General features: G+C 41.5%; 1 protein-coding gene across 4 annotated transcripts in view; it reads left to right on the forward strand.

Moving 5' to 3' along the window:
* Window positions 1-25,565, forward strand: part of kiaa0825 (KIAA0825 ortholog) — a 121,540-nt gene that overhangs the window by 7,064 nt on the left and 88,911 nt on the right. For all 4 annotated transcript variants that reach the window (XM_044195256.1, XM_044195255.1, XM_044195252.1 and 1 more), the window contains exons 3-9: window positions 4,692-4,860; window positions 5,385-5,588; window positions 8,421-8,606; window positions 8,866-9,190; window positions 18,170-18,337; window positions 19,782-19,867; window positions 20,067-20,324. In XM_044195256.1, the coding sequence (XP_044051191.1) occupies window positions 4,692-4,860; window positions 5,385-5,588; window positions 8,421-8,606; window positions 8,866-9,190; window positions 18,170-18,337; window positions 19,782-19,867; window positions 20,067-20,324 (1,396 nt within the window). The remainder of the gene's footprint in view (window positions 1-4,691; window positions 4,861-5,384; window positions 5,589-8,420; window positions 8,607-8,865; window positions 9,191-18,169; window positions 18,338-19,781; window positions 19,868-20,066; window positions 20,325-25,565) is intronic.

Consider the following 25,565-nt stretch of genomic DNA (forward strand, 5'->3'; position numbering starts at 1 on the left):
AAGTGGAGGAGAGGAAAGGGAAGCCGAGAGATGGAGGAAACAGAGCTGCCTGTACCCGTGAAGGACTTCAACCTGTTTGTGGGTCAAAGTGACTGGCCTGCTCCCAGTTCTCAGATGTCAGAGATTTGCCTAAGAGCTGCTCCCTAATTGCAGGAGATTAAGATAGGCTGACAACGGAGCTGGCTCCCCCAAATTGAAATGCTGTAATCCATCAGTTTTCATCAGTTGGGACTGTGGCACGGTGCAGGGTTGGGTGGGGAGTGTGGCCGGGGAGTGGTGAGCCACCAGGAAAAAATCTCTAATGAAGTGTCAGCACAGGCCTGGAGACCTGCAGACAGGCCTCTAGTTTCACACTGGCATGGCAAATGGCTCTCACTAGTCGCCTGCCAATCTTGATCAGGGTACAATATCAGTACTTTTACATTTAATTCTGTGTGTGTGTGTGTAAGTGCTTCTGATAATCAGGATTTTGCATATGTATGCAAGCAGGTTAAGTTGAAAGCCTGCCACAGTGAAAAGTTCCTTTTCAATGAACATAAATACAGATCTGTAGTCCTTGCAGTATGTAGTTGATTTTGTGTTTAGCTGTGCGTCACACGTGTGTTAAGTTAGTATATCAGCTGTATCGGTTGTCCGGTATCATTGACTGGGCTGGGGGGCTGAGGGCTGAGTGCACTAAGTGGGTGACAGGCTGGGCCAGGACAGGATCTGTTTTCAGCCTGTTCATTCAAGCCCATTCACTCCTTTTCTCCTCGCAGAATGGGGCCCTTTGATGGAGGAGATATTTAGTTCTCAGGTGGCTGGTTTGGCTCTGACTGGAGCTGGGGCTTATTTGAAAGGGATCTTCCTGCCCCCGTTGCCTCCAACCCCCCACCTCCTGTAGGCGAGCGGTGGGGAGCAGAGTGCGACAGACAGACAGACAGCCCCACAGCAGCCCACCCACACTAAATTAATTCTGACAAGGAACTTAAGATAACGTCAAAGCGCTGACTAATCGCGGGATTGGGTTTCTGTAAGTCAGGGAGCTGTGAAATGTGCCATCATATCTAATAAAAGACCTCCGGTTGTTCCCTTTCTCTCTCAGCGGTGGTGAAGGTTGGGGGTTGCAGTGTCGACTGTCAAGCTAGACCAGTCTGAAAAACAATTAGATTTCACAAGTGTGTGTGTATGTGTGTGTGTCAGTTAGGGTAAGATGATTGACATGTTTGTCAAGAGGCCTAAAGAATCCTTTCCTCCTAGTTTCCTCTGTCTTTTTTCTCATTCTCAGGGTCTTTTGTTGAGTTCTGCTCCGGCGTTTTTGCCATTACGAGTTCGTCCATTGTCGTCTTTACTCAGAAAGTTGAATGGTTTTATTTTCTGTGACTCCTCTGTTTTCTATCCATTCCTCTTCTCTCATTCTCTTTCTGTCTCTTTCCTCGGCATCTGAGCTGCTGGCAGTGGAAGTCATCAGGTTCAGAGCTAATCCTGCCCAGTTGATTAGGCTGCAGGTAGCTTTTACACCGGCGGGCAAAAGGTCGCAACATTGTAGAGAGCTGGATGGACTTCTTGACACAGACCATCCACATTGACTTTATAACTTACAGCACAAGGCCCTAAGGAGGGGTAATTGAAAGGCGAGAGTAAAGAAAAGAAAATTAGGAAAGTAAGAGTTTTGAGGTAGGAGAAAAGAAAGAAAGGGGAAAAAAGACAGAAAAACTGTGGATGCAAGGCTTGAAAATGTATCTGAAGAGGCAAGTGATGTTTCTGTAGCCATTAGACATTGCTTTACTGAGTGAGGCAAGAGTGAGATGATGGGGAGTGGAACTAGAGAAAGAGTATGAAGCCTAAAAGCCATTCTCCTCCCTGTCTTAGTCTGTGCCTTCATGTGGGCTTCAAGTCAACAATCTCTTCCTGCCATGTCCACATATGGCAAAATTGAGTCTCTGAGACTGCTCTAACACTTTACAGAGTCTCAGGCTATCAAGGTGAATGTCCTAGGAAGCTTAATCTGACCTCAATTCAATTATAAAACTGAGTAACAAGAGAAAAGCCACCCAGTTCACATCCACAGTGTAGTCTACTAACATTTTCTGTTTTTAATGAACTTCAGAAAGGCGGTGACAAGTGAGCTACAGATGGAAGCCCATTTGAAACCTGCTGTCTATGTGAAGTCCTGGGGTGGAGCCCAGAACGAACATCCATGTTTATGACGTACTATAAACACACATACAGTGCTCTGTGCTGCCATTTAATCTACAGCAAGGTTTCATTGCAAGACATGGCATATGACAGAAATCTATGCTAGAAATTGCATTTAGAACATTTCTTACTTTTGCATTTATTCTTAAATGTATATTTCTTCTCTTTAAATTTTGCCTACCCAGAGTAACTTTTAAAAAACGGAAAGGGAAAGTGTTGTTAGTTTAAGTATACTGTATCCAGAACTGCATTTTCTCAGAAAGTCATTGCTATATTCTCCTTAGAGAAAGCAAAGTCAGAGGTTGCACAAACATACCAGCATCTCAACAGTCCTTCGTGTTGTTTAAAGTGGTGTCTATTAATTTTACACACAGAGCCTTCAGCCACCCTGAGCCATGCTGTTTATGCAATGACCTTGCTGAAACTGTGTTTTACAGCTAGTGAGCTTTGGGCAAGCATATAAGAGTTGCTGCACTCACACAATGTGTCACAAGTTAAGGCAATATCTTTTCTATAAAATGTTCAGCACAGTAATACACACACACACACAGAGTGAGGTGAAAAACAAACACGACAAAGGCCTATTTTAATGATGACTTGATAGTTCTGCACTTGTGTAACAAATATTGCCTGGCATCAAATCACTCCAAACACACAAAAACACCCCCACTTTATAACCAAGGTTTCTGTCAGTCAGCAAGTTGGTGTCAAGAGAATAGATGCATCATCTGGTCTGCCTAAAGAAGAAGAAAAGAGAGAGAGGAAGAGATAGTTAAAGAGAGAGAGAACAATAGTGTTGAACCTAGAGGATAGCGGTTTGTAACAGTCTATAACATTTTATCCCCTTGCGTTTTTCCCCTCTGAAACAAAAGTGTGTCAGATTGAACGGTTATTTAATGTGTTGCCATTGTAAGACATCTGGATGCGTTCATGGCCCTGGAGCGGGCAGGAGGCAGTTTATAGACCTGCGGTAGGGAATGAGCTGTCTGATGGGGAAATGGCACTTTGGCTCTGTACCATGTATGCTAATACACACATTCACAAGTTTGGAAGACAGATATGTAAGTCTGCAACTCATTAATATTCTCATTATCTATTGATTATTTATTTGAATATTTGATTAATCACATAGTGTATAAAATGTTTAATGTCATTGCAAGTTCACAGAGTCCAAAGTGATGTATTAAATTCCTTATTTAGTCTGAAAAACTTTTAAAAAAACAAAGGTGTTACAGTAATGATATAAAGGTTTGATATTTTAACAAAAAAAATCCTTATACCATTATTTGTTTATCAGAACTGTCATTCATAGATTTTCTTTTCTTAATTAATCATTGTTGAGCAACCAATCGATTGTCCGATTAATCATTTTAGCCCTACTTTTACTGTATGTACTACACACACACACACACACACACGCACACACACACACACACACACACACACACACACACACACACACATTCAGGCAAAGAAACACACATCCACACATGAACACAAAAGCAGCATTCACAACACCAAAACATGTTTAATTATGCAGGTATGCAGGCCTACACACACACACACACACACATACTCACGCACTGCCTTACATGGCCAAATATATATGCACTGATTTGCATGGAAATGACTAAACATGTCGAGCCCATAGATGTCATTTCTAATCTGTCATATTAAAGAGGAAACGGAATAGCTGATGCAGTCTGTTAAAATCAAAAGAGCTGTGTGTGTGCGCGTGTGTGCGCGTGTGTGTGTCAAAGGGAAGAGTAAGACGTGAGATGGCAAGAAGCGTGTGTCTCAGATGCCTGCCGATGCCCGTAACACCACTTCACACCAGATGCTTAGCACACACTCACACATTGATATATCGATGTCTGTGTTCATTACTGTTGATGCTTCTGTATGTCTTCTCACGGCACAGACACTGAATGAGAGTGAGGGAGAGCCTGATGCGGTGTGTAGGTCCATGTGCATCTTCAATATGATGTCTATGACTGTAATGTGGCTGATTTTGTGTATTGTTTCTGTGTGTTTGTGGTGCAGCAGCAACTTAATCTCTTGAGAGTTTCCTTTCAAAATGAAGACAACGTCCCAGCATATCTCGACAGTCAAACACTTTGTCCAATCACGACTGTGTAAGGGAGTAGTTTACATTAACAGGAACATGTTGGCTATGTGCTGGTAAACATGGCATGTGGGAGAATATCAGATGGACCAGCTCTAATCCAAACCAGTTGTAACGGAAAACTGGTCAATTTTTAACACGAAATACTTTAAAGTTGAAACTAAATTTGGCTTAAAATGTCATTTTTCTGCATATTTTACTCCTTTCTGTTGTCAGAATTAAACATAAGCAACAAAAATTTTAAATGTTTGGCGTATTTTCCACACAATTTCCTAAATTAATATTTATTTTGCTGAGAGATTTACTCTTGTACTCTGAGCTTGGTTATGTATACTGTTTCATAGTCCTTAGCCCTCAGACTTACACAATGTATCTCCCTTTCACTCAGCATTGAGCAGCAGCTAAAGGAGCTCCAGGCCAAAATGGGAGACTCCCGAACAGGGGAGCGACCACCGAGCCCTTCAGAGTGCCTGCATTGGTTCGACCTCAGAACACACAACAGTTTCAGGCCTGTTACCACAGGACATCAAGAGCTCATGGACTTCTTCAGAGCTTTGGTAATACATCAGGGTGATGATGGCACTGACTGATGGTCATGACGATAATAATATTACATTTTATTTTAATTATTTCACAGATAATAGAACTGTAGCAATTTTTTATCTAAAATGAGAAAAATCTAGTACTCTAATCTAATACTGATAACTGACGGTCATTATGTCGATCATAATGATTTTATCAAGCTGCACTGATATTGCTGAGGATCCTCAATTTCCCACTTAATTGCACAGACAACCCATTATAAACATTTAACTATCTGTTGATCTGCAGCACTGTTTATTAACAAGATCTTCAGATGTAAGAGGACAGCCCTGTACTTAGTAAATGGATTTGGCTGCAAAATATTTTCATAACTTTTGTATGAGGACCATTCATATTCTGACTTGTAGGGTTAGTTCTGCACTGTTGTGATGTGGCTAATGAAATAGCCATTCATTCTACATTGTCCACAGCTCATAACTTCAGTTTTCTTCTTCCTCCAGTGATATTAACATCTCCATTCCCCCTCTGTTCCACTCAGAAACTGTACCTGACATCTGAAGAGGAGGGGAAAGAGGAGGTGACACTTCAGCTACTGCTGAATGTGTCTGCACAGTGTGGTATCTGCTTTCCTTGCACCCCTTCTTCTTCTTCTTCCTCCTCCTCATCCTCCTCTCTTCATCCTCAACTGACTGCCTCCTCCTTCCACTTGGTACATACAGTCAGAGATGACGCTTCATTAGAGGTAATATACTGTATGATTTTTTTATTCAGTTCAGTGATTCCTTACAATGTTTAATTAGTGAATAGATTGCTTAAAGGATAGGTTCACATTTTTTCAAGTCTGTCTTAAAACAATACTCACATGTCCATATGTATATTGAAAGTGTTACTGGTCATTGTAATTGTTTCTCCACTCCATACTGGCCGTGAAGAGATCCCTTTCTAAAACAATTTCAATGTAAGTAATGGGGGACAAAATACACATTCCTTGTTCTGCATTCAAAAGTTCAGCTGAAGCTAATATGAGGCTTCAGCATTCTGAGTTAGTCAAATCAAGTCTAAACATTGGAATTAATTTTTGTCACAGAACAATGATTGTGGAATTCGTCCTACATCACTTACATTGAAATTGCTTTAGAAAGGGATCTCTACGGAAGCCCTGAGAGGCAAGTGAGGAAAAAAAACAGTTCTGGTGATCCATTTTCTAATTCTGATCTAAATTGTTTTCTTTCCTGCGTTTATGACTTAAAGGTTCTGTAAATGCGATTCTGAACATGAATATAGCAGCAAACAACTATTTGCAATATATATGTATTTATATATGTGTATATATATGTATGTATGTATGTATGTATGTATGTATGTATGTATGTATGTATGTGTATATATATATATATATATATTTAATTTTTTTTGTCCTGCACCCTCATCCTTTGAGCTCGGGTCCTCTACCAGAGGCCTGGGAGCTTGAGGGTTCTGCACAGTATCTTTGCTGTTCCTAGTACTGCACTCTTCTGGACCGAGATGTCTGGTGTTCTTCCAGGGATCTGCTGTAGCCACTCCTCCAGTTTGGGGGTCACTGCCCCGAGTGCTCCGATGACCACGGCACCACTGTCGCCTTCACCTTCCAGGCCTTCTCCAGCTCTTCTCTGAGCCATAATATATATTTATTGCAAATATATAGTAATGGTGTCCTGAGCATAGGATGACGTCACACCCCCTCTGTGCTTTGTTTATATAGCTGCACCAGCCACATGTGCATGTTGTTGTTGTTGTTTTTTCTCATCTAACATGGTGAATTAAGGATTTATTCGACCAAACCAGAGTTGGTGATTGTTGGAACAGTGGATAGACTGACAAAGACGGTTTTGGTGTTTTAATTTGTTTCTGTAGAGTTTGAATGAAGTGTGTTTAATGATGGTCTGCGAGGTAAAATTATTGTTTTATTCAATGGAGTTTGGTGGCGGGTGAGAGTGATAAATCGGTTGTTTCTGGTTGAACAAAAAGGATCTTACGTATAACAAAAAGGTCTATCTCTCTAGTGATCCTTTCCATAATGTTATCAGACACTTTGAATAAAAATCTGAGCCTGTCAGTGGCAAAAACAAGCACTTTTAGTGGATGTACTTTGACGGGTGCATTTGTCCGCAGCAGCCATTGCAGCCTGTTTCGCAGCTTCTGGCTGAGGTGTAGAGTCAGAATATTTTGGTGAATTAAAGGTGGGGTATGTGTCCAATCCAATACACGTCTTTTTGTCATTCTTCAGCGAATATCTCCTCATGGTCCGCTAGCTATCTGTTCAGTGTGTGCGCTGAAAAAAAATCTGGTGTTTGTTCACAGCCCTGGCTCTGGAAATGCTAAACAAACAAAGTGGCACGGACCGAGGCACACAACACTATTCCAGCCATTCCAGCCATGTCTTTTGTGTCAGGTAACGTTAAATGACTTGCCCACGGACATTCATCCTTACTTTCTAGTTTGCCAAGATATGCTGTTTTGGAGATGTTAGCTATAGTAGCAGGAGAGTTGTGAGTATCGCTGTCTAGAGCTGGTTTGCTGGCTCTGGGAAACTGTCTCGTCCTCGCTGACTGTTAGCCTCGCAGCAGCAACTGTAGGGACAGTTTGCTAACCCACAACCTAGCTAACGTTAGCTACATTACTTACTGCGTTGTTGTTCGCCCTATATCATGGTATTTGTTATGGTACTGGATTTCTCCAGAATCGCATAGCTGACCTTTAATACTTCAGTACTGACTGCACATAACCTAGCTAAGCTAACCCACAACCCAGCTAATGTTAGTTACATTACTTGTTGTTACATTACTTCGTTTTATATCATGATATTTGTCATTGAATTGGATTTCTCAAGAATCACATACCCCACCTTTAAGGGTTCATTTCGACCAAACCAGAGTTGGTGATTTTTGGAACAGTGTAAAGACTAACAAAGACTGTTTTGGTGAGTTTTATTTTGTTTCTGTCCAATTTAATGAAGTGTGTTTTACGATGATCTGTGAGGTAAAATTACTGTTTTTCTCAATGGAGTCTGGTGCGCCGGAGCGCCCATTTGTTTTGAGATGCTGGTGCTCTAGTGCGACATTTAGTAGCGGTGAATGTCGCTTACAGCTCCTTTAAGAACAGGTGGAAAAAAGGCTTTGCCAGGATAATCCTTTGCAGTTCCTTAATTTTCTTTCATCTGTGAAACAGGTGGAGGAAAAGTTTTGTCAGGATCATTTTTCTAAGTTACTTTTTTTTCCTTTTTGTGAGATCTCTTTGTGGCCAGTATAGACAGGATGAATGACTAAAGCGACCCACGGTGCTTTAAATATACATATGGGCATGTGAGTATTGTTTTAAGACAGGTTTAAAAAAATCTGACCCTATCCGTTAATCTAATGTATCATTCAGCAGTTGAATATATGCCAAAATAAAGATATATTTACCTGCTTAGGCTATACTTGCTGTATACCTGAGTAATGGCACTGTTCATCTCAAAAGATTATTATTCAGATACCCTCTCAATATGTTGTTGTTGATTATCAGTGTATTTTTGCACTTACCCTTAATTTTTAAGGTCCAGGAGGTGTGGGATGATGTGCGTCTCCAGCTGCGCCGCCACCTGCTGGACCGGCTGTCTTCCTGCAGCCCGGAGCATCATGGACCCAGACATATTTCCACTCTGTCCATTCCTGAACGGGTCCACTGTCTGCAACAGCTGTTCTTTCTTTACCCTGAGTCTGAGGTGCTCACACATTACCAGGTGTGGTAAAATTGTGAAAATACAATGATGAAAAATAGTGAAAAAGCAATAATAAAAAAGATCTTGTTTAATATTCCATAATTTTCTATATGAATAAAATTCATATTTGTGTTTAAACATATATGCTAACAAATGTTTTTCCACCATAGTTTAGTCATGAACTATGTTGTTGCTTTCTTAAATTCCAGATCCACATTGTGAACTTGCTGTACCAATATAATACAGTATTTTACAGTGATATATTATTTTAATTATCTAGAGTCTGAGAAGCCAATCTGTGCTGGATCTTCTGCTCTCTGTCCTGAGCTCAAGCCCAGTTGGTGTGACTGGCTTTGACAGACTGGCTATAGGCTTCCACTCTGTGGTCCCAGCTCTTACCCAAGCCCTCACAGCGGAGCTCCATGTCCTTTCAAGACTAGCAGAACCGCACTCTATCCTGGGTTTCCTTAATGCAGCCTACCTCAGCACTGTGGCCCGAGAACTGGCCTCCCTGATGGAGAGAGAATGTGAGACTGCCCTGAGAGACAACACCACGCTCAGCAGCAAGATCAAGAAATATTCAGCTAGGTCCCGAGCAACCGTAGGTAAGTGGTTCTTTTTAAATATGCTTTAATAATTATAATCGTAATAATTATATATTTTACTGTTTCTGCTCAATCTGCCTTCTTTCCTCTCCTCCCAGTTCTTATTTTTACCAAATAAAGGCTAACGATTTTCTCTCTGCCTCCTCTCCATTTTAATTTTCTGTTACTTTCCAACTGAAATGTGTAGTGATCTGAGCCAGAGCCAAGGTCTCTGTAAGAAATTGTCCATAACTGCTGTTCCCATTGTAATTGCTTTTTTTTTTACTGCCCTCTTTCCTGTCTGCCTCACTTTCCTCTTTACCAACAAAAAGAGAAGAGCAGCGTTTCCAGGACCAAGGCTTCATTTGAAACTACTTCTAAAACCTATTTACCACATAGTTCACTATGACTGTGATGAGCCCTGATCCCAATAATGGTCCAAGCCATATCCAAGGTCTGTCGACAGTGTGTTTAAGCCAGAGTTAATTCACTTCTTCACCTTGAATCTAAGCCAATATGTACTGTGCCATCTTGGAGAATGGTTATGGTTTGAATTGTGTCAATAAACATAGCTCTGCTGTCCTGTGTACAGGAATTCAATTTAACAAAACAATCTAAATAAAGTTTACCTTCACAAAACCTCATGACGTTACAGTGTAGAAGGGAAATTGATTCGTCTTAATCTTCCTCTTACATTTTAGCAGTGATGTAGCCATGTTGAGAGAACAACAGGGAGTTTAGAAAGAGTTGGTGCAGGAGTAAGAGCAAGGTTCAACATTCTCTCGACCTTGTTACACAGTAGGTGGATATTTGAGAGAAAAAATTTGAAGAAGTACTTTTAATATTTGCCAAAAATGCAGAATGTGTCACTGTGATGGAACAGGCAGTGATGTTATACACTGAGACAAGAGGAGAGCACAGACCTTCACATGCTGTGTCACTTTTGATAGTTAATTCCCCCCATATTCTCTTTGTTTGTTTCATATTGGCCTATTTACGCCTTGCTGAGGGTAAAGATTCACAATAAAAAAATGTAAAGTGTGTGAGCCATTGTTTACTTTTTCAAAAATGTTGCACATGTCAGCTTCCCTGCGGAACGGGGAGAAGAGTGCTTTTACATCTGCCATTCTTCGATAAACACACCACCAGCCTTGCGTCTTTGTCTCCCTCTCTCCATCTCTCTTTCCATCTCCCTCTCTGGTTTTTACTTTCCCTCTCCTTAAATGTGAGATGAGAGGAGGCAGCCAGGATAATTGGCCATGCGTCAGTTGGGCTGTTTGATCACGTAACGCGGCGGAGGCTACACACCTACGTGCCGCTCAACAAACCGTCAAATGTAGCACCGGAGGCAGAACACGGCTCCAAAGGGAGCGGGGGACCCGTGCTGTGTAATGATGGTAAAATGGAGCAGTTTTGCCTGTGCTGGTTTTACGTGTGTGTGCATGTGTGTGTGTGTGTATGTGTGTTAGACTATCAGCTGCAACACAGCTTTGAGGGCTACAACAGGGATTACATTTTTGTGTTGTTCAAGTCCCCAAAAAAAGCTCAAGAACACATATCCACCACCCAAATGCCCGTGGCTCCTTAAGAGCCAAAGCTTGAACATTAATGCATAATCTGCTTTCACACTTTACTGTCTATACTGTATGCTACGCCCATAATTGTCAAGACAATTATGACAGTGGTGAAAAAAAAGTGATTCTATTTTCATAAGCATCCAATGACTCCTTACATCTCTCCCTCCTTCCCTGCTGTGTTATTGTTTATTTCTGCAGTAGAGGCAGGCGGTGGGTATATTTTGATAAGAGCCATGCCTGAGAGACTGTGCAGGCTCCCAAGGGAGCAACGCTGTCTGTAGCATCAGCCACTGTCAAACCGCTGAACCATTTAACAGTGTTCACGGCGAGATCTGCCTCCTCTTTTAACCCCACTGACTCAAAGGCAGGCTCTGACTTTGTACCTAGACAGACCCCCCACATCTTGCCAGCGTCCACTTCCTTTTTCCCTTTTTCTTTTCTTGTCTTTTCCCATTTTTCTGTAGTTTTCCAAGTGTAATGGGGTGCGCAGTGAGATTGGGGAGTGTGCTAGATAGGTTGGCTGGTCAGGAACAATACAGGCTTTAAACCTTACTAACACACCTCACTGAGTCTGCAGGGGAGAGGGTGGGCCAAGTCTGCATGTGCATGTCACACATATATGTGTGTGCGAGAGAGTGTGTGTGTGTGTGTGTCCATGTATGCTGGATTTTGTTAAAAAAAAACGCAAATACTCTAATTAACATTTTCAGTGCCCTTAGCTCTATAGCGTTATGGAGGGATAAAGGTTGATGGCCATCAGTTACAGTTTTAATACTTTGAAGCAATTATCTAACATTATGATTTTCCACAGTAAAAGTTGCATTCAAATTTCTCCATAGAGCCAATCACACACTTTTTCTTTCAACAATGTAGCTAGTTATTGCTCCTGTTAATACAAATATCAGAGACGAGAATTTGCACAACCTTTAGACAAAGTTGGAATGTTTCCATGCTAAGAGATCACCAGTGGCTTTGTAGGTGGGTATGTATGTCTATGTATGAGGTCTGTGTTTTTGTAGGACATCAAAAGCTTTCATTCCAACTTCTCTGAATACACACATACAATTTATTCCCTAACAATCGACCACAGGGGTGAAGGCGAGGTTGTGAAATTCTGTTCAAACACTGTACAACCCCATTCTGATAGCACTGATTTGAATTCCACATCCACTAATTTCCCCATATAACAACTTAGGCAGCTCCCTATAGATTAAAAAAAGGATTGAGTTAGAATATGTATAGCAAGCACATTCAACCCCACCAGTACCCCCCCCCCCTCGTCCTTTCTGGCTCAAAAAACTCTTTCTCAGAGAAAGCACAGCAGCCTATTCAGCGGGGAGAGAGGTTCTGTAGTGACGCGAGATAGCTAGGCTGAGGCTCTGACTGGCATTGGAGGTGCTTGTGGGGATTGAAGCTACTTGGGAATGGTGTTTGTTAATATTTATTAAGAGCACCTCCTCACTAGATCATATCTCTTCCTGTGTTGATACACACTGTCAGCCAGGGATGTGCACCCGCATGCTGCTGTGTAATTATGGGCTAGGTAAGGGGGTTTATGTGTGTCTGTGTACAGTGAGCATGTGTGTTTCAATTCAATTCAATTAAATTTCAATTCATAACAGAAGTTATCTCATTGCACTTGTCCTATAGAGCAGGTCTCCATCATCCTCTTTATAATATTATTTACAGAGACCCAACAATTCCCACTATGAGCAAGCACTTGGTGACAGTGGCAAGGAAAAGCTTCCTTTTAAGAGGCAGAAACCTTGAGGAGAACTGGACTCAGGGTGGGCGGCCACCTGCCGCTGCCGCTGTTTGTGTGATGCTTCCGGTTTATGGATGATGCTTTTTTATGCCGCTCTCTTCCTGTCCTTATAGATGTTGAGAAGGCCTTGTTTAAGAAAGTTACCGAACAGAGCAGCTGGTTGTTTACTAATCTTAATGAGAAGAGCTGGGTCTTTACTCTCTGGTTGTGTTTATGAGTGAGTGTGTATCAATGTTCATTTTATCAAAATCATGGCTCCAATGAAATCACAGAGGAGAATATGTTTCATGGCCCTTGAGAATGTGTATTATGCTTGCCATTTATTTTTTTCCCTATTTCCTCCAAGTGGTCACAGTGGCTTTTGTTTATCACCCTTGAAAAGCTCAAGGATATGAACATTTTCCTGGCATCTTCTATTGAGAAAGCACAGACAAAAATGACTGGCTTATTGAGAGCAGCCAGCACTTTGTGATGAAGAGTCAGTGTGACTCGCCGAGGGCTTGAAAACAATAATGTAAACAAGGGCACTAAACAAGTGGGTTTTAATGAAATGCTCCCATCAAGACAATACATTCCTCCCTGTTCTTCATCCAGGCTACTTGGTTCAAGTACGTGAAGGAAGCCAGAGAAATCTTAACCCCTATCTCACTGTCACTGCAATATTCAATATTCGCAAAGAGAGCCAGAAACAAAGAGGCACAGAGGAGGACAGAAAAACAAACATAAAGCTGAGGAAAGTAGCCCTGCTTCTCTGTCACCACCAGAAACATCCCCATCACATCTACACCTCCTTCTTCGTAAGGCAACTTAATTGAGATATCAAATATTGCTACTTTCCCCTTCTGTGAAGGGCAGGTGGCCCCTGCTGTGGCCTGGTTGGACAGCACCCAGGGAAAGGGCCACGAGAGACCAAGGCTTCTGTGGTTTGTGTGCGTGCATGTGTCAGAGTGAATCACAGCAGGAGGCCTCCCATAATAACACTGTCTGAGTGAGCAGTGGGCCGCAACTGACGAAGAGGACCCCAGCTGTCACAGGGCCTAGCAGGCGGTCCACAGTGGGTCATAGCCTCCCCACATACACACACATATATGCGCAGACATACCCCAAGGCACCCACACGACCCTGCTTGACACCCTATGAACACACAAGAAGGCACGGATACACAGAAAGCACATGCACAAAAAGAAACACACAGAAGTGCTCAGCAGCCATAGTGTTATACCCCAAGAGCAAAGCCCCATAATAAGAATGAAGCGGTGCACAAATACACATAAAGACACATACACAATATATTGCCATTTAGATATTTACGTCCTTGGGTATGTTGGTTAACATCTGTTTCAATGAGGAGCCCAGACAGCACGCTGAGAAAAGCACATAGTGGTCACTACAGGAGTAACTTGCAACAGAGTTGTGTTGAGTCATGTCCATTTTTCCCTTGGCATTTTGTTTTCACTGCTGCTGTTCTGCCTGTAGCACTACTACTTTCACAGTTTTACTTTTAATTGTTTTAATGGATGTTGTGTATTTGAATTGTTGATTTCAGACTGTTGAGTTTGTGATCTACTTTAAGTAGTTTTCTATTTATAGTACAAGAAATATTTTGTTTAAACTTTTGTTTCCAACCAGACTACTATACCTTGTGGAGTTCCACAAGGGTCAATACTTGGTCCCGTTCTCCATCCAGTGTCCATGTGCTTCTGTTTAAAGGGCAAGTGCACCAATTTTACACATCAAAGTCTGTTTACAGGTCTTGAGGAGTACTACTGCATATGTGAAAAAAGTTGTATAAAGCCTTTAGTGGCTCCAGAGGGAGCTGCGCAAAGTCTGATAAATTGCCTCAAGTGACTTAACTTGGGGCAATGTCGGTTGGGCCTGAAGACTACTGAAGTTTGAAAATGAAAAAATCTGAGTGTGTGGAGTTGAGGATGGGATTACCAGACCTCTGTAGCCCGCTCTTCAACTCTGCTTGAGGCTAGTGGCTTGAGGCTGCATTAGCCGATATTAGCACACACCCGAATCTCTGATTGAATTGCCTGTGGTCTAGTTGCATTATGGGCAATGTAGGGGCCAGGTTTTGACAAGGAAGAAGAATGCATGGAATAAAAAACACGATATCTCTGGTTCCTCTGCTTCGATTTTGATACTTTTTTGATCATCATCATCATCATGAGCATGACAATGTCAAGCTCTTGAGCAACTACAACTTGTCCAAAATGCAGTTTGTAGGATGTTAACAAAAGCAGAGATACAAAGAAATTACTTTTTTAAACTTTTTAATCTGTCTAATTCTGTTTTTTGCATTTTATATGTAAAACATGGGCTAAAATTGCATTGCCTTATGAAATGCCTCCTTCCTTGTCTCTCTGGATATAATGAACCCAAATCACCTGTAAAGGGTGTTGTACAACACACGCATCTGCACAAACACAGAAAGCTCGTAACATATTAACATATTGTGATCACATGATGAAAGACTGGAGGCCAGTCAAGTAGTGTGGTAAGAGAGAGGCAGACCACCCCTCTGGTGGTCTGATTTACACTACAGAGAGACAGAATGAGAGAAAGAGAGGAAAATGAGGGACAGAGGATGGGAGAGGGAGAGATGCTGTGCTGGAGAGAAATTAAATCAGTGGCTAAATTATTGCATGATTGCCCACTCCCCAAAGACTTGGGCATCATTTGGTAGAAAGTGTCTAATAATTGGTTTTCGGCCATGTCAGACACATGCAATTCCCCCTACTAATGGCTCTGTTTGGAAGAACTGGGTCTCCTGGGTCTGAGAAGGACAGAAAATAGCCAGACGGCAAAAAGCGCCCTATGCCCTTCTCCTCCTTTTTTTTCTCTGTCAGATAAACGAAGGGACAAGAGAGAAAGAGAGAGACACAGAGAAGGGGAGAGATGGCAAGAAGGAGAGAGTGTGTATGTGAGCGAAGAGGAAATGAAGTGGCAATAAGTGCAGCCAAAGGGGAAATGCTCTTCACCGTGAGTTTAATACATCAGACTGGGGATTTGGCAGCCCGCCACACAGCAATTGTTTACCTTTTTGCTCACTGGCTGCATCTGTTCTGTTTTGTAAACGGCACTAAACTATTCGCCCGTAAACACCGGAATCAATAACAACTGCTAAGGGAATTCCCTTATCCCGCCCCTCCCTCTCTTTCCCTCCCTCTCTTTCCCTCCCTCTCTTCCCCACGTTTTCATCCCTAACCACCACCCCCATCTCTTCCCCTAGATCTACTCCTCCCTCCCCTCTCTCTCTGTTCACTGCCAATCAAGAGCAGTGTGTGTGTACGAGAGAGAGAGAGAGAGAGTGTGTACTGTGGAGCTGATGGTGGAACCCACAGGAGAGACAGACAAGGAGAAGACTGATGGCTCGCCAAAAATACCTGCTCTGTTTGTTTTTTTCCTTTTGTGTTACATTGTTGTCATTGTTAAAAGCTACAAACTGAAACTGGCCACTGCAGACTTGCAGAGTTTGGTATTTTTAGACATTTTTTACAATGTTCCTGCTCCATATGAAATATAAAGCCACACCATCCACACACTGTTTTCTGTTTCACAGATTTGGTTGAGTGACATATTGCTTGACACTTCTGATAAGATGCATACTGCTTTTATGGTTATCACAGTAATATGGCTAACCATTGATTTTCTTTTTGTTTATAAGAACATCCTCACACTATAATGTCATATGAAGGAGCTCTTATATAAACATATCATTTTTGATTTTAGCACCAGTCCTCCCTTATTGATTCTGAGTGCACTGACCTTTGGTTGAACTCTTCTGCCTACTAGTGCTGTTCCGCATTGTATTCTGTGAGACATGCTATGCACTATGCTATATGACACACCTGGGTGCTTTTAAGCACACCCTCTCCATCAACCGGCTATGAGAGCCTCCATTTGGCCTCACTGTTGTGACAAAGGTATAATGAGGTTTAGATGGCTGTGTACTAGACTGCTATGGCTATAGGGCTATTTGGCTAGGGAGACAACTATAAATACCTATATTACCTGGGCAGCAGATCTCGATGAGAGGCGAAGGCAGAGCATTGCTAAACTACAAGGTAGACAGATATGATGCTCTGGAAAAGGTGATGCTCCAGATGAAGTGGTGGTTAATGGGTGCTATGCTCAGATGAATGCGCAAGAAGAAGGTAGGATGGGTGGGTTTGTAGTGAAAGCTTTTTAGAGAATCCAGCAGCACTTTCTCTAATGTGTCCCTGTCTCATCCAGTTTAAATTTTTTACTCTTGAGTTGTTGCCAGCTTTAGTTTGCCCCTGCGTTGAGTCACAGAAAGCTCTGTTGATTTGCTGGTGACTACAGAAATAAACATGATTGTTGGTGCATGTGTGAATGTGCAAGCTGGAGAACGTGGCTGGCGCGTGGGTGTCAGCAAGGTCACACATGTACACACGCAATACGAGGTAGTGTCTCTAGACTCCCACTGGACCCCATTACAGAGGAGCTGCTGAGCTGTGGACCCATGTAGCTTAATTACACATACACACAAATGCATGCACACACAGTCAAACACACACCGAATAATTACACAGATATTCTCATGTGATTTCATACACACATGCACACACAATTGCACATAAATACATGTATACACTTAAACTTGCAAACACAAACAAACTTGAGGTCAGAATATATTCCATGGTGACCACAGACTCTGGTTGCAGCGTGGCAATTATCCTGCAAGACTGACATGTGCAAATGTGTGTGAAAGTGTCTTCTACAAATCAAGTTATTCATAAAGACCTGCATTACATGCACATAAACACATATGTGCACAAATGACACAAGAACACAAAACCTCATCAACTCTCACTCATAAACTCATGTAAACATACACACATGCCTACACACACACAGTCAAACCTCATGCATGATTAAACCAGACATCTTTGTGGACAGTGTGTTGTCATATTGTCAGATTTTGTTTAACAATATAGCAAAATTACATTAGGATCCAGAGGCAATAATGTTACAATTATTGGAAAAGGGCCCCCCTCTTCTTCCTTGCCTTCTCAACACTCAGTCATCTCTGTGCTTTCAGAGTCAAGGCTAATACTGAGCTCATCCATTCCCAAATGCCTTTGCAGTGGAGGAGCTCATTTAAGCGGACACACAAAAGTATTTGTGCATGTGTCTGGGAGTATGGCAACGCATCTCCCAGCCGCCCATTCTCCAGCTTAATGCGGAACATCCCCCGGGTGATGGCTTTGGCAGCCTCCAAAATGGGAAATCCATATTTGCCGAGGGGGTCATCGGCGGGTTAGGGGGAGAAAAGTTTTGTGCCGGGAGAGAAGGATGTGCATGTGTGACTTCTCGGGGAGCGAAGTTTTGCATATTTTTTCACTGTCTCTTTGTTTATACTGTGTATTGGGAAAACATGAATGGGTCGATATTTATAAGAGGTGCCATGCAAGGCAAGACTTGAGAAGGGGGGTGTTTTCTGATGAGTGCATGCAGGCTGGGAGGTTGGGTTGAAAACCTATTTTCATGAAATTGTTTATTCCTTTACTGAACTGTAAACTGTAGTGCAACTCTCACTCCTCTTTCTCTCTGTCAGTCATACAATCACAATCAAATGCACTGGCTGTGTCATTTTTAATCTTTCACATTCTTTTTTCTCCCCCTTCACAGCGCCAATGGAGCTTCCCATGAAAAATAGGAGCTTCAGTTTGACCTCCCACCAGCTGAGGGCGTTAACCCAGCTGGCCTGCACCCTGCTGGGGTTTGAGAGGATTGTGAGGGAGCTTGTCACTAATTTGACCTTCACTGATTGTACAGGAGAGACTCCCTGTGTAAAAGGTATGACTCCATCCCCCCCAAAATACACACATGTATACATATTAAACATGAAATCTAACTCTGAGATAACTGAGGTCATGCTTGCTTTACTTTTTCTGGGAAGTCTTAGTCTTAGTAACCTACGGTGCATTTTACATTTTACAATTTAAAAATTACACATGGCAGATAGTTTAATGAATGATTCAATATTCTTGAGATCAAATATCCTATTTTTAGGCCAACAAATATTAAAATATATTCAGTGTTTATATACAAGAGCTTTTGCCTGACAGTGTGGAGAAGGTTCTGAAGCAGCATTTAAACCATCAAGCAGGGAGTTATAATGAATAAATAAAATGTGAATAATCAAAATAATTAGAAAAATACAGACTTTTTTCTGTGAGTGTGGTGGGGTTACAGTGGGGGGACTTGTACCTCAGTATTTCTAAAACTCTGGCTATAGCCCTGCATGTGTGCCACTCCTCCTGGCATAAACAGTCCATTTACACCCCCACATATCACATGCACACATTGTTGTGTGTTCTAGCGGGAAGTCTGAGTTGTTTCTGAATTTTTTTTATTTTAGTAGGGAATTATCTTGGGTGTTATATAAGCCTTTAGTATCATTTTCCTCTCTCCCCTTTGAACTGCCGCTGCAGAGATGTTAAATGAAAGCTTTTGGTGCATGGAGTAATTTCCATAAAGGTTACATTTACAAAAACAAGACTTGCAGAAAGGCTCAATTTACAGAGAGGTAAACAGCCTTTAAAGGGCAGTTATCCAAATCATTAATTCCAGGCAATCAAATGGCTTAATTACCAGAAATTCATCAGATGGGCTTAAAGGTCAAAAAGTGATGCGCTTGCTGCTTCCTCCTTCTTCAATTCCATGTGGTCTTGTTCGGCTAAATTGCCTTGCCTGGGGTCTCACTCTTCGCCTTCTGATTAGGAAACTGTGGCCTTGATGTTCACGGTTTTTAATTGCAACCCAACCCAACATCTTGTACACTCCCCCGTCTCCCCGCACATCCAGACAATCTCCCCTCATGGAATTACCCTGTATATGGTTGAAGCTATCTGGGTTCAAATCAAATCAAAGCCCCAAATTTAGACTCGTAAAGCCATTGCCATTAGCATTTACTGCCTTTTTCTGCTCCCTCTGAAACATGTACAGTTATGCTCTGGTCACTGTGTCTCATTTTGGCTAGTAGGGGAAGGATGGGACCAATGTGAGCCATATCTGGCTCTGAGTTATATACAGTTGCTTTCATGTCACATAATATGATACAGTATATTATGAGTGATATGGAAATATTAATGCTAAATAATGCATAGATGTGAAAGATGCTACAGACTCCCACCACATAACATAGTTTTGAGAGCTTGACCAGGCACAGTTACTGTTTAATGTATTTTTTAGATGTATTACATGATGTTTACATTAAAAAAATGTGTTGGTCATTTAGGAATCTTGAAAAAGAGTAGAGAAGATTCAAACATGACAACGGATCGCAAGAAATCCACAGCAGAAACACTTCCCCACACGCCAGAGGTGAGACTTGTGTTCCTTTGTAAGACCTTGTGAGGAAATTTCTATTCTATTACAACTATTCAGTGTCATTCAGGCTTATTATCTTTTTCTATAATTACAAAGAGACAATTTGCCTTTGCAGCAGTGAAGTACAACAGGTGAAATAGTCCCTTCAGCATTCAGAAATTAATTGGCTGTTGGCTCATCTCCTATTTTGCAGGCACAGGTTTTGGAGTTTGAGTGGAGGTCAGCATTTAGAGGGCTGGTCCCTCACATGGCACATTGTGTTAAAGTGGTGCTGGATGATGTTTGTGCCAAGAGTCTACAGCAGGAAGAGGCCTTACATTCTTCAGGACACACCTCCCTCACCTTGAGCTGCACTACTGGACACACTGCCATCACTGCCAGCAGCACACATCTCAGAGAAGATTCCTTCTATACCTACCCAGAGAGAGAGACTCCCAAAATGATAGCCAAGGTACTCCCTGATTTAGGGTAGGATAGACTGACAATTGGTTTGTCTGTATTAGTTGCCTGAGGTTCAGTTTCTGACAATGAAATGGTATTAATGATTTCCCTACTAATATCTAAGTATTTCTAATAATAAATAATATGAACACGATTGATTCAGGACAGGCCAGAAGCACTTTCCGATATTTAAAGTGTATCCATTGTTTCTAATCAGTGGCGTCTTCACTCTTTTATGTAAGATTCCTTATATAAGTATACTATAGGTATGTTAATGAGAAGGAAATGAGCCAGAATGTCGTCATGGTGAGTCACAAACAGAGAAATGCACTTTAGACAAGGGGCAAAACAGGAGGCAAATTATTGACATGTGGGTCAACATCCACCACGTCTGTCTGATGGCTTCACGGTAAGTATCCTGCAAACAGGATCATCTTGCAAGTTATACAAAAAAACAAAAGAGGACAACATGTCTGACCTCTCTTTCAGCTTTCCCCTCAAAGGCACAGTCTGCAATCCTAATGTAAACAAAGTGGTGATCTCGCTACCAAAATAAAAAACACGGTATTGGAACGTGCTATTGCTTCTAGATTGATGGACAGGTTTTCAAAAATACTGATAAACCATCAAAATGTAGATTTTAAATCAAACTCTTGAATGTAATATGCCTGTAATTTATAAGGTAAAAAATGTGATTGGGCTAAGCAATCTGGTAACAGTGTCTTAAAAGTTGCTCCCTAGAAAGAAAGCCACATATTTCTTGTTAGCAAGGGTTTGCAAGCTTGTTAACCTACAAAGTCAGTTCCAAAGACAGTAGTCCACACATCCAACTGTTTCTCTGGATCACAGGATTTAGTCATTATTATATTTTTGCTATCAGGAAAGTGCATTAGCTTGCCTTCATTTTCATTTCTCCCTTCCTGATCAGAGGTAATATAAGTCTGAAATTAGCCATTTCAGTCAGTTAACAATAAGTTAGAACTTTGAAGCTTTATTAAGTTGTGTTCATGTGCACATTGATAATCTCATTTTGACCAGTAATTAGACTAAGGTGTTACTTTGAATAATCTGTTTAAATGAGTAATTAGAGGACTATATTATTCATATTCTTTTCTTCATGGTATGGAGTGGAGCTTACTTAATTAGGACACCTCTTCCACATTATTTTACAGCATTAAATTTCATGCCTCAAACCCTACATTTCTCTCACGTTTTTATCAATGAATTACCCTGTGACCATGTGCAACAATTGAAATGAAATTGTGCTTTAAGCAGTTCTTTTCACAGTGCCCACAGATAGTAGATAATTCCCAATGTTATATGTTACAAAATCCTGTGAAAACTTGCGAGGAGGTTTACATCCCTTCAATGCCCTGCAACAGTGCAACTAAAATTGAAGTGCTCCATAGGTCTTAATACAAAATGGTTATCCCCACATGTTCAGAAAAGCATTATATGTTGGAGAAAATGGTTCATTTTGATAGAACATAAATTATTTCTTATTTGTGCCTTACAATATTTAATTAAAAAAAAGATTTCTCAAAGAATTACTGCTAATACAGTGCAAGGACTCATGCTTGCAAGCAAACGTCAAGTCAAAATATCTTCCATTGTTTACGTCCTCTTTATATCAGTCTCTCTTTAAGACTAAAAGTTCCAAATGAAATTTGAAAAAAGAAAAAGGCATAAACAGACTACAATTTCAATTCTGAATATTGCATCAATTTTGGAAATCCCCTGTTTGTCTGTCCCTGATATAGAGGTTCTGTGTGTGTGTGTGTTTCACATGTTATTCACATGTTAATCCATTTGTAACACTCTGTACCAACAAATGCTGAATGGAAACACAATCAGCCACTGTTTCTCTTCTACACACAATTTGTCACATTTTACTTCATCTGCAAAACTCACCTGTTGGACACCTAACACCTCTTGCTCCCACTAACTGAAAACACACACACACACACACACACACACACACACACACACACACACACACACACACACACACACACAGGTCTAATACATAGGTTAATTATGTGTACAATTAACCTAAAACCCCAACTTGTCACTCCTGACCCTATGCATGAGCATGTTTTGCCATATGCACCTTTGTCCCTGTCCTGTTCATCCTCCTTTATTACTACCTGGCTGAACAATGCAGGTGTACACACATCACCCAGACCCAGGGAGATTAATGTTTTTTGTAGCCCCAGCGGAAAGCACCTTCTATAATATAGAGCCCAAGTGATTTGGGCCTGACACAGTTGACACCCTGGATCAGGAAGGGCCTTGGGAAGAGTCATCAGTATTACTTGAGGAGAGGACTCTAAAGACAAAATAGACAGGGGTAAACCATGAACCAGTGTGGGTGATATTAAGAGGGATATATGGTGTGTAGAGAAAGGTGTTGAATAGGGGAAAGTAAAGGGTATACAGATGATAGAGGGATGTATCACAAAGGCAAAGAGGCTAGGGTAGAGAGCAGGATAAAGAAGGGATAGTGCGAGAGAAGGGATGAGAAGAGAGGGCCTGGGAAATGGCAGGGAGAGGTGAAGTAGACACCAGAGATTGACTTTTCTCAGGAGGAAGACCAGTGTCTGATGTGAGACCAGGCTTAGGGTCAAACTCTATAAAGGTTCTCCAATGTTTGGTGCTGGACTGCTTACTTCCATTTAAAATCTCACTATGTTATTTTTTCTTTCTCTTCTCTTCATTGTCTTACCTAATTTACTATTGCTGAACAACTTTTCCTCCTGAAATTCCCTGAAACTTTCTCCAACTCAAATTCTTCCATCCCCGTCAAACGCCACTGCTATACTCTCCTTTGCACTGCACAGACTCGTATCATTACTGCCTCACCTCTCCTCTTTTCTCCTCGTCCCCCTCTCCTCTAGCCCTTTTACACTGACAGTATTTGTGAGTCTCATTGCTAACGAGAGTCAGAATTTGTCTGTGCTCAGGACTTGTACAACATATTTATGTGTAGGTCAACGCTTCAAAGATGAGAGCCTTTCAACCCAAAGGTTATACATGCATGCATTTGCATTCAATAACACAGAGCCAGACAGACATCCAAGACGAGACCGTTAGATATTATATATATATATATATTTTTTCCCCTGCTGTCCTTTTTTAACACATGCCCTAGTATTTGAGCAGAGAGCAAATTACTATACAAAACATAAGCATGAAATATGGCCGGTTCAAAGGCATTATGATGGATCAATATTTCACACATTTATATTCACGTTCCTACCTCAATCCTCACTTTTTTTCATGTGAACCAACTTCACTGTCTGTATTACCATACATATGCAGGGTGTGATAACACTGTTCATCCATCAGAGTACTTTAGATAGTGTACTTTTTTTTATTGGCAGTCAGTTGTGTGCTGAATGCCAAATGCCCTTCGTTCAACAGTTGGAACTTTGCCTCCTGTCAGAACCTGGGATTGAGCTTTCCTTGTCTGGGTGGGTTTTTTTAACCTAGCTAGCTCTCTATTACAGCAACAGAAATGCCTTTTCTGTATTCAGACTTCACTGAAGCCCTCACCTGCATGTTCACTTCTCCACTTGTCTGTCTACTCCAAATTCTGCACACACAAACACAGTACAGCACTTAAAAACTTTATACAGTCTATTTCACCTTGCTGCAATAGTCCTGGTGGGATTCCAGGCTTTGATCTTAGCTAGTTAAGGTTTCAGTCTGACTTCAATGTGAAAGCATGTGTGTGGTTTATTTTGTGTGAGTGTGCATGTGAGGATGACTGTCTGCTCAGTATGTGTGTGTTTGCGTTCGTGCCAATACTGTATTTGTGTGAGATGCTTCTCCGGGGCCTCTCCATCACCCTGGTGATGCTGAGTGTTGTGTCTGCCTCTGCTTTCTCTCTTTCAAAGCTAAGCTCCTAATGACTACATGCAGTCAGATATTGACTTAATTGTCCAAACGGCCATTGTTCCCAGGCCTTTCAACCTCACTGGAAGCTTTTAAGGAGAAAATTGTGTAAAGAGATTGTGTGATTGTCAATTGTGTACACACACTGGAGCCCTGATCTGACAGAATGTCGAACTTCACAGTCTTCCTCTACAATAAGTTGAGTAATAGAGTGTGTGACTCTAGAAGCAAGTAATACATGCTATGACTGATTGATTGATTAAACTGGCATAGAGTTTTCTGAGTTATGGTGATTTGTCCCCTCACTGTGACCTGACTTGGTAGCTCCAGGGGATATGGGAAATATGCTTTGTTTTAAGGCTTTTTAAGAATCTGCCTGAGTCATAACTCACATGTATAGGTGTATAAATTTGGAGTTGAACTCACACACATATGTGACTCCTTGGCACTTGCCTGATCATCTTTCACTGTTCTCAATGTGATGTCAATAGGAAGCACATGAGGTAGTAGAGGCAGTGGTGTCAAAGTGTGCGTGCGTGTGTCTTGGTGTGCATCTTGTTCTCTGCATTAATAGGTACACCGTGTCTGTCTGCAGAATACATATTAAACTATTACACTACAGTATATGCATGCTATGTATTTATTTTGTGCACGAGTTGGCAGCTAGCACCACACCATCCTAACACACACATCCCTTAATGTTTCCTGTCATCAACTTCCAACAACTTCAAACTAAAGCTAGTCTAGTGCCATGTTTGTGAACTTGTTTCTCTAGAAGAAGAATGAGGTACCATTATACTCAACCATGCTAATTGACACAATGCTATCATTAGAATAATTAAAAACATTAAAAACAAGATTTCAGCTTTAACTAAATACCAGCAAATACCCAGACTGCTTATCTGTGCCTCAGCAAACACACACACTCAACTATTTTAAAGCCCCTTGATCAGCCCGTCTCCCAGCCCCTGGAGAGGGAAAGGTGTAGGCAGCCCTGTCCCTATAGGCCTTTCTCCAGGACAAATGTGGATAAATGAGATAAGTCTTGCTTGTTGCTCTGGCAGTTTGTAGAATAAGCTGTAGGTCTTTTACATTGCTGAAACAGCTCTCTCTCCCTCCCCCTCTCTCACTCTCACCTTTGCCTGACCTTTTCTTTTTCTTTCCTCTCAGCACGTCTGACTTCTTCCTACTGTATGTTCTGTGACATTTCTGTTTGAATGTGGTTAACATGATGCATGCTGTTATAAAATTAGACAAGTGCTGATGTATCCTCAGAAGCAAAGGTTTTATTTGACCTGATACCAATTATGCGTGTTCAGCAGCAACGTTTATGTGGAGGGCATGTCTTTAGACA

Source organism: Siniperca chuatsi, linkage group LG5, assembly GCF_020085105.1.
Source record: "Siniperca chuatsi isolate FFG_IHB_CAS linkage group LG5, ASM2008510v1, whole genome shotgun sequence".
Taxonomy (NCBI): domain Eukaryota; kingdom Metazoa; phylum Chordata; class Actinopteri; order Centrarchiformes; family Sinipercidae; genus Siniperca; species Siniperca chuatsi.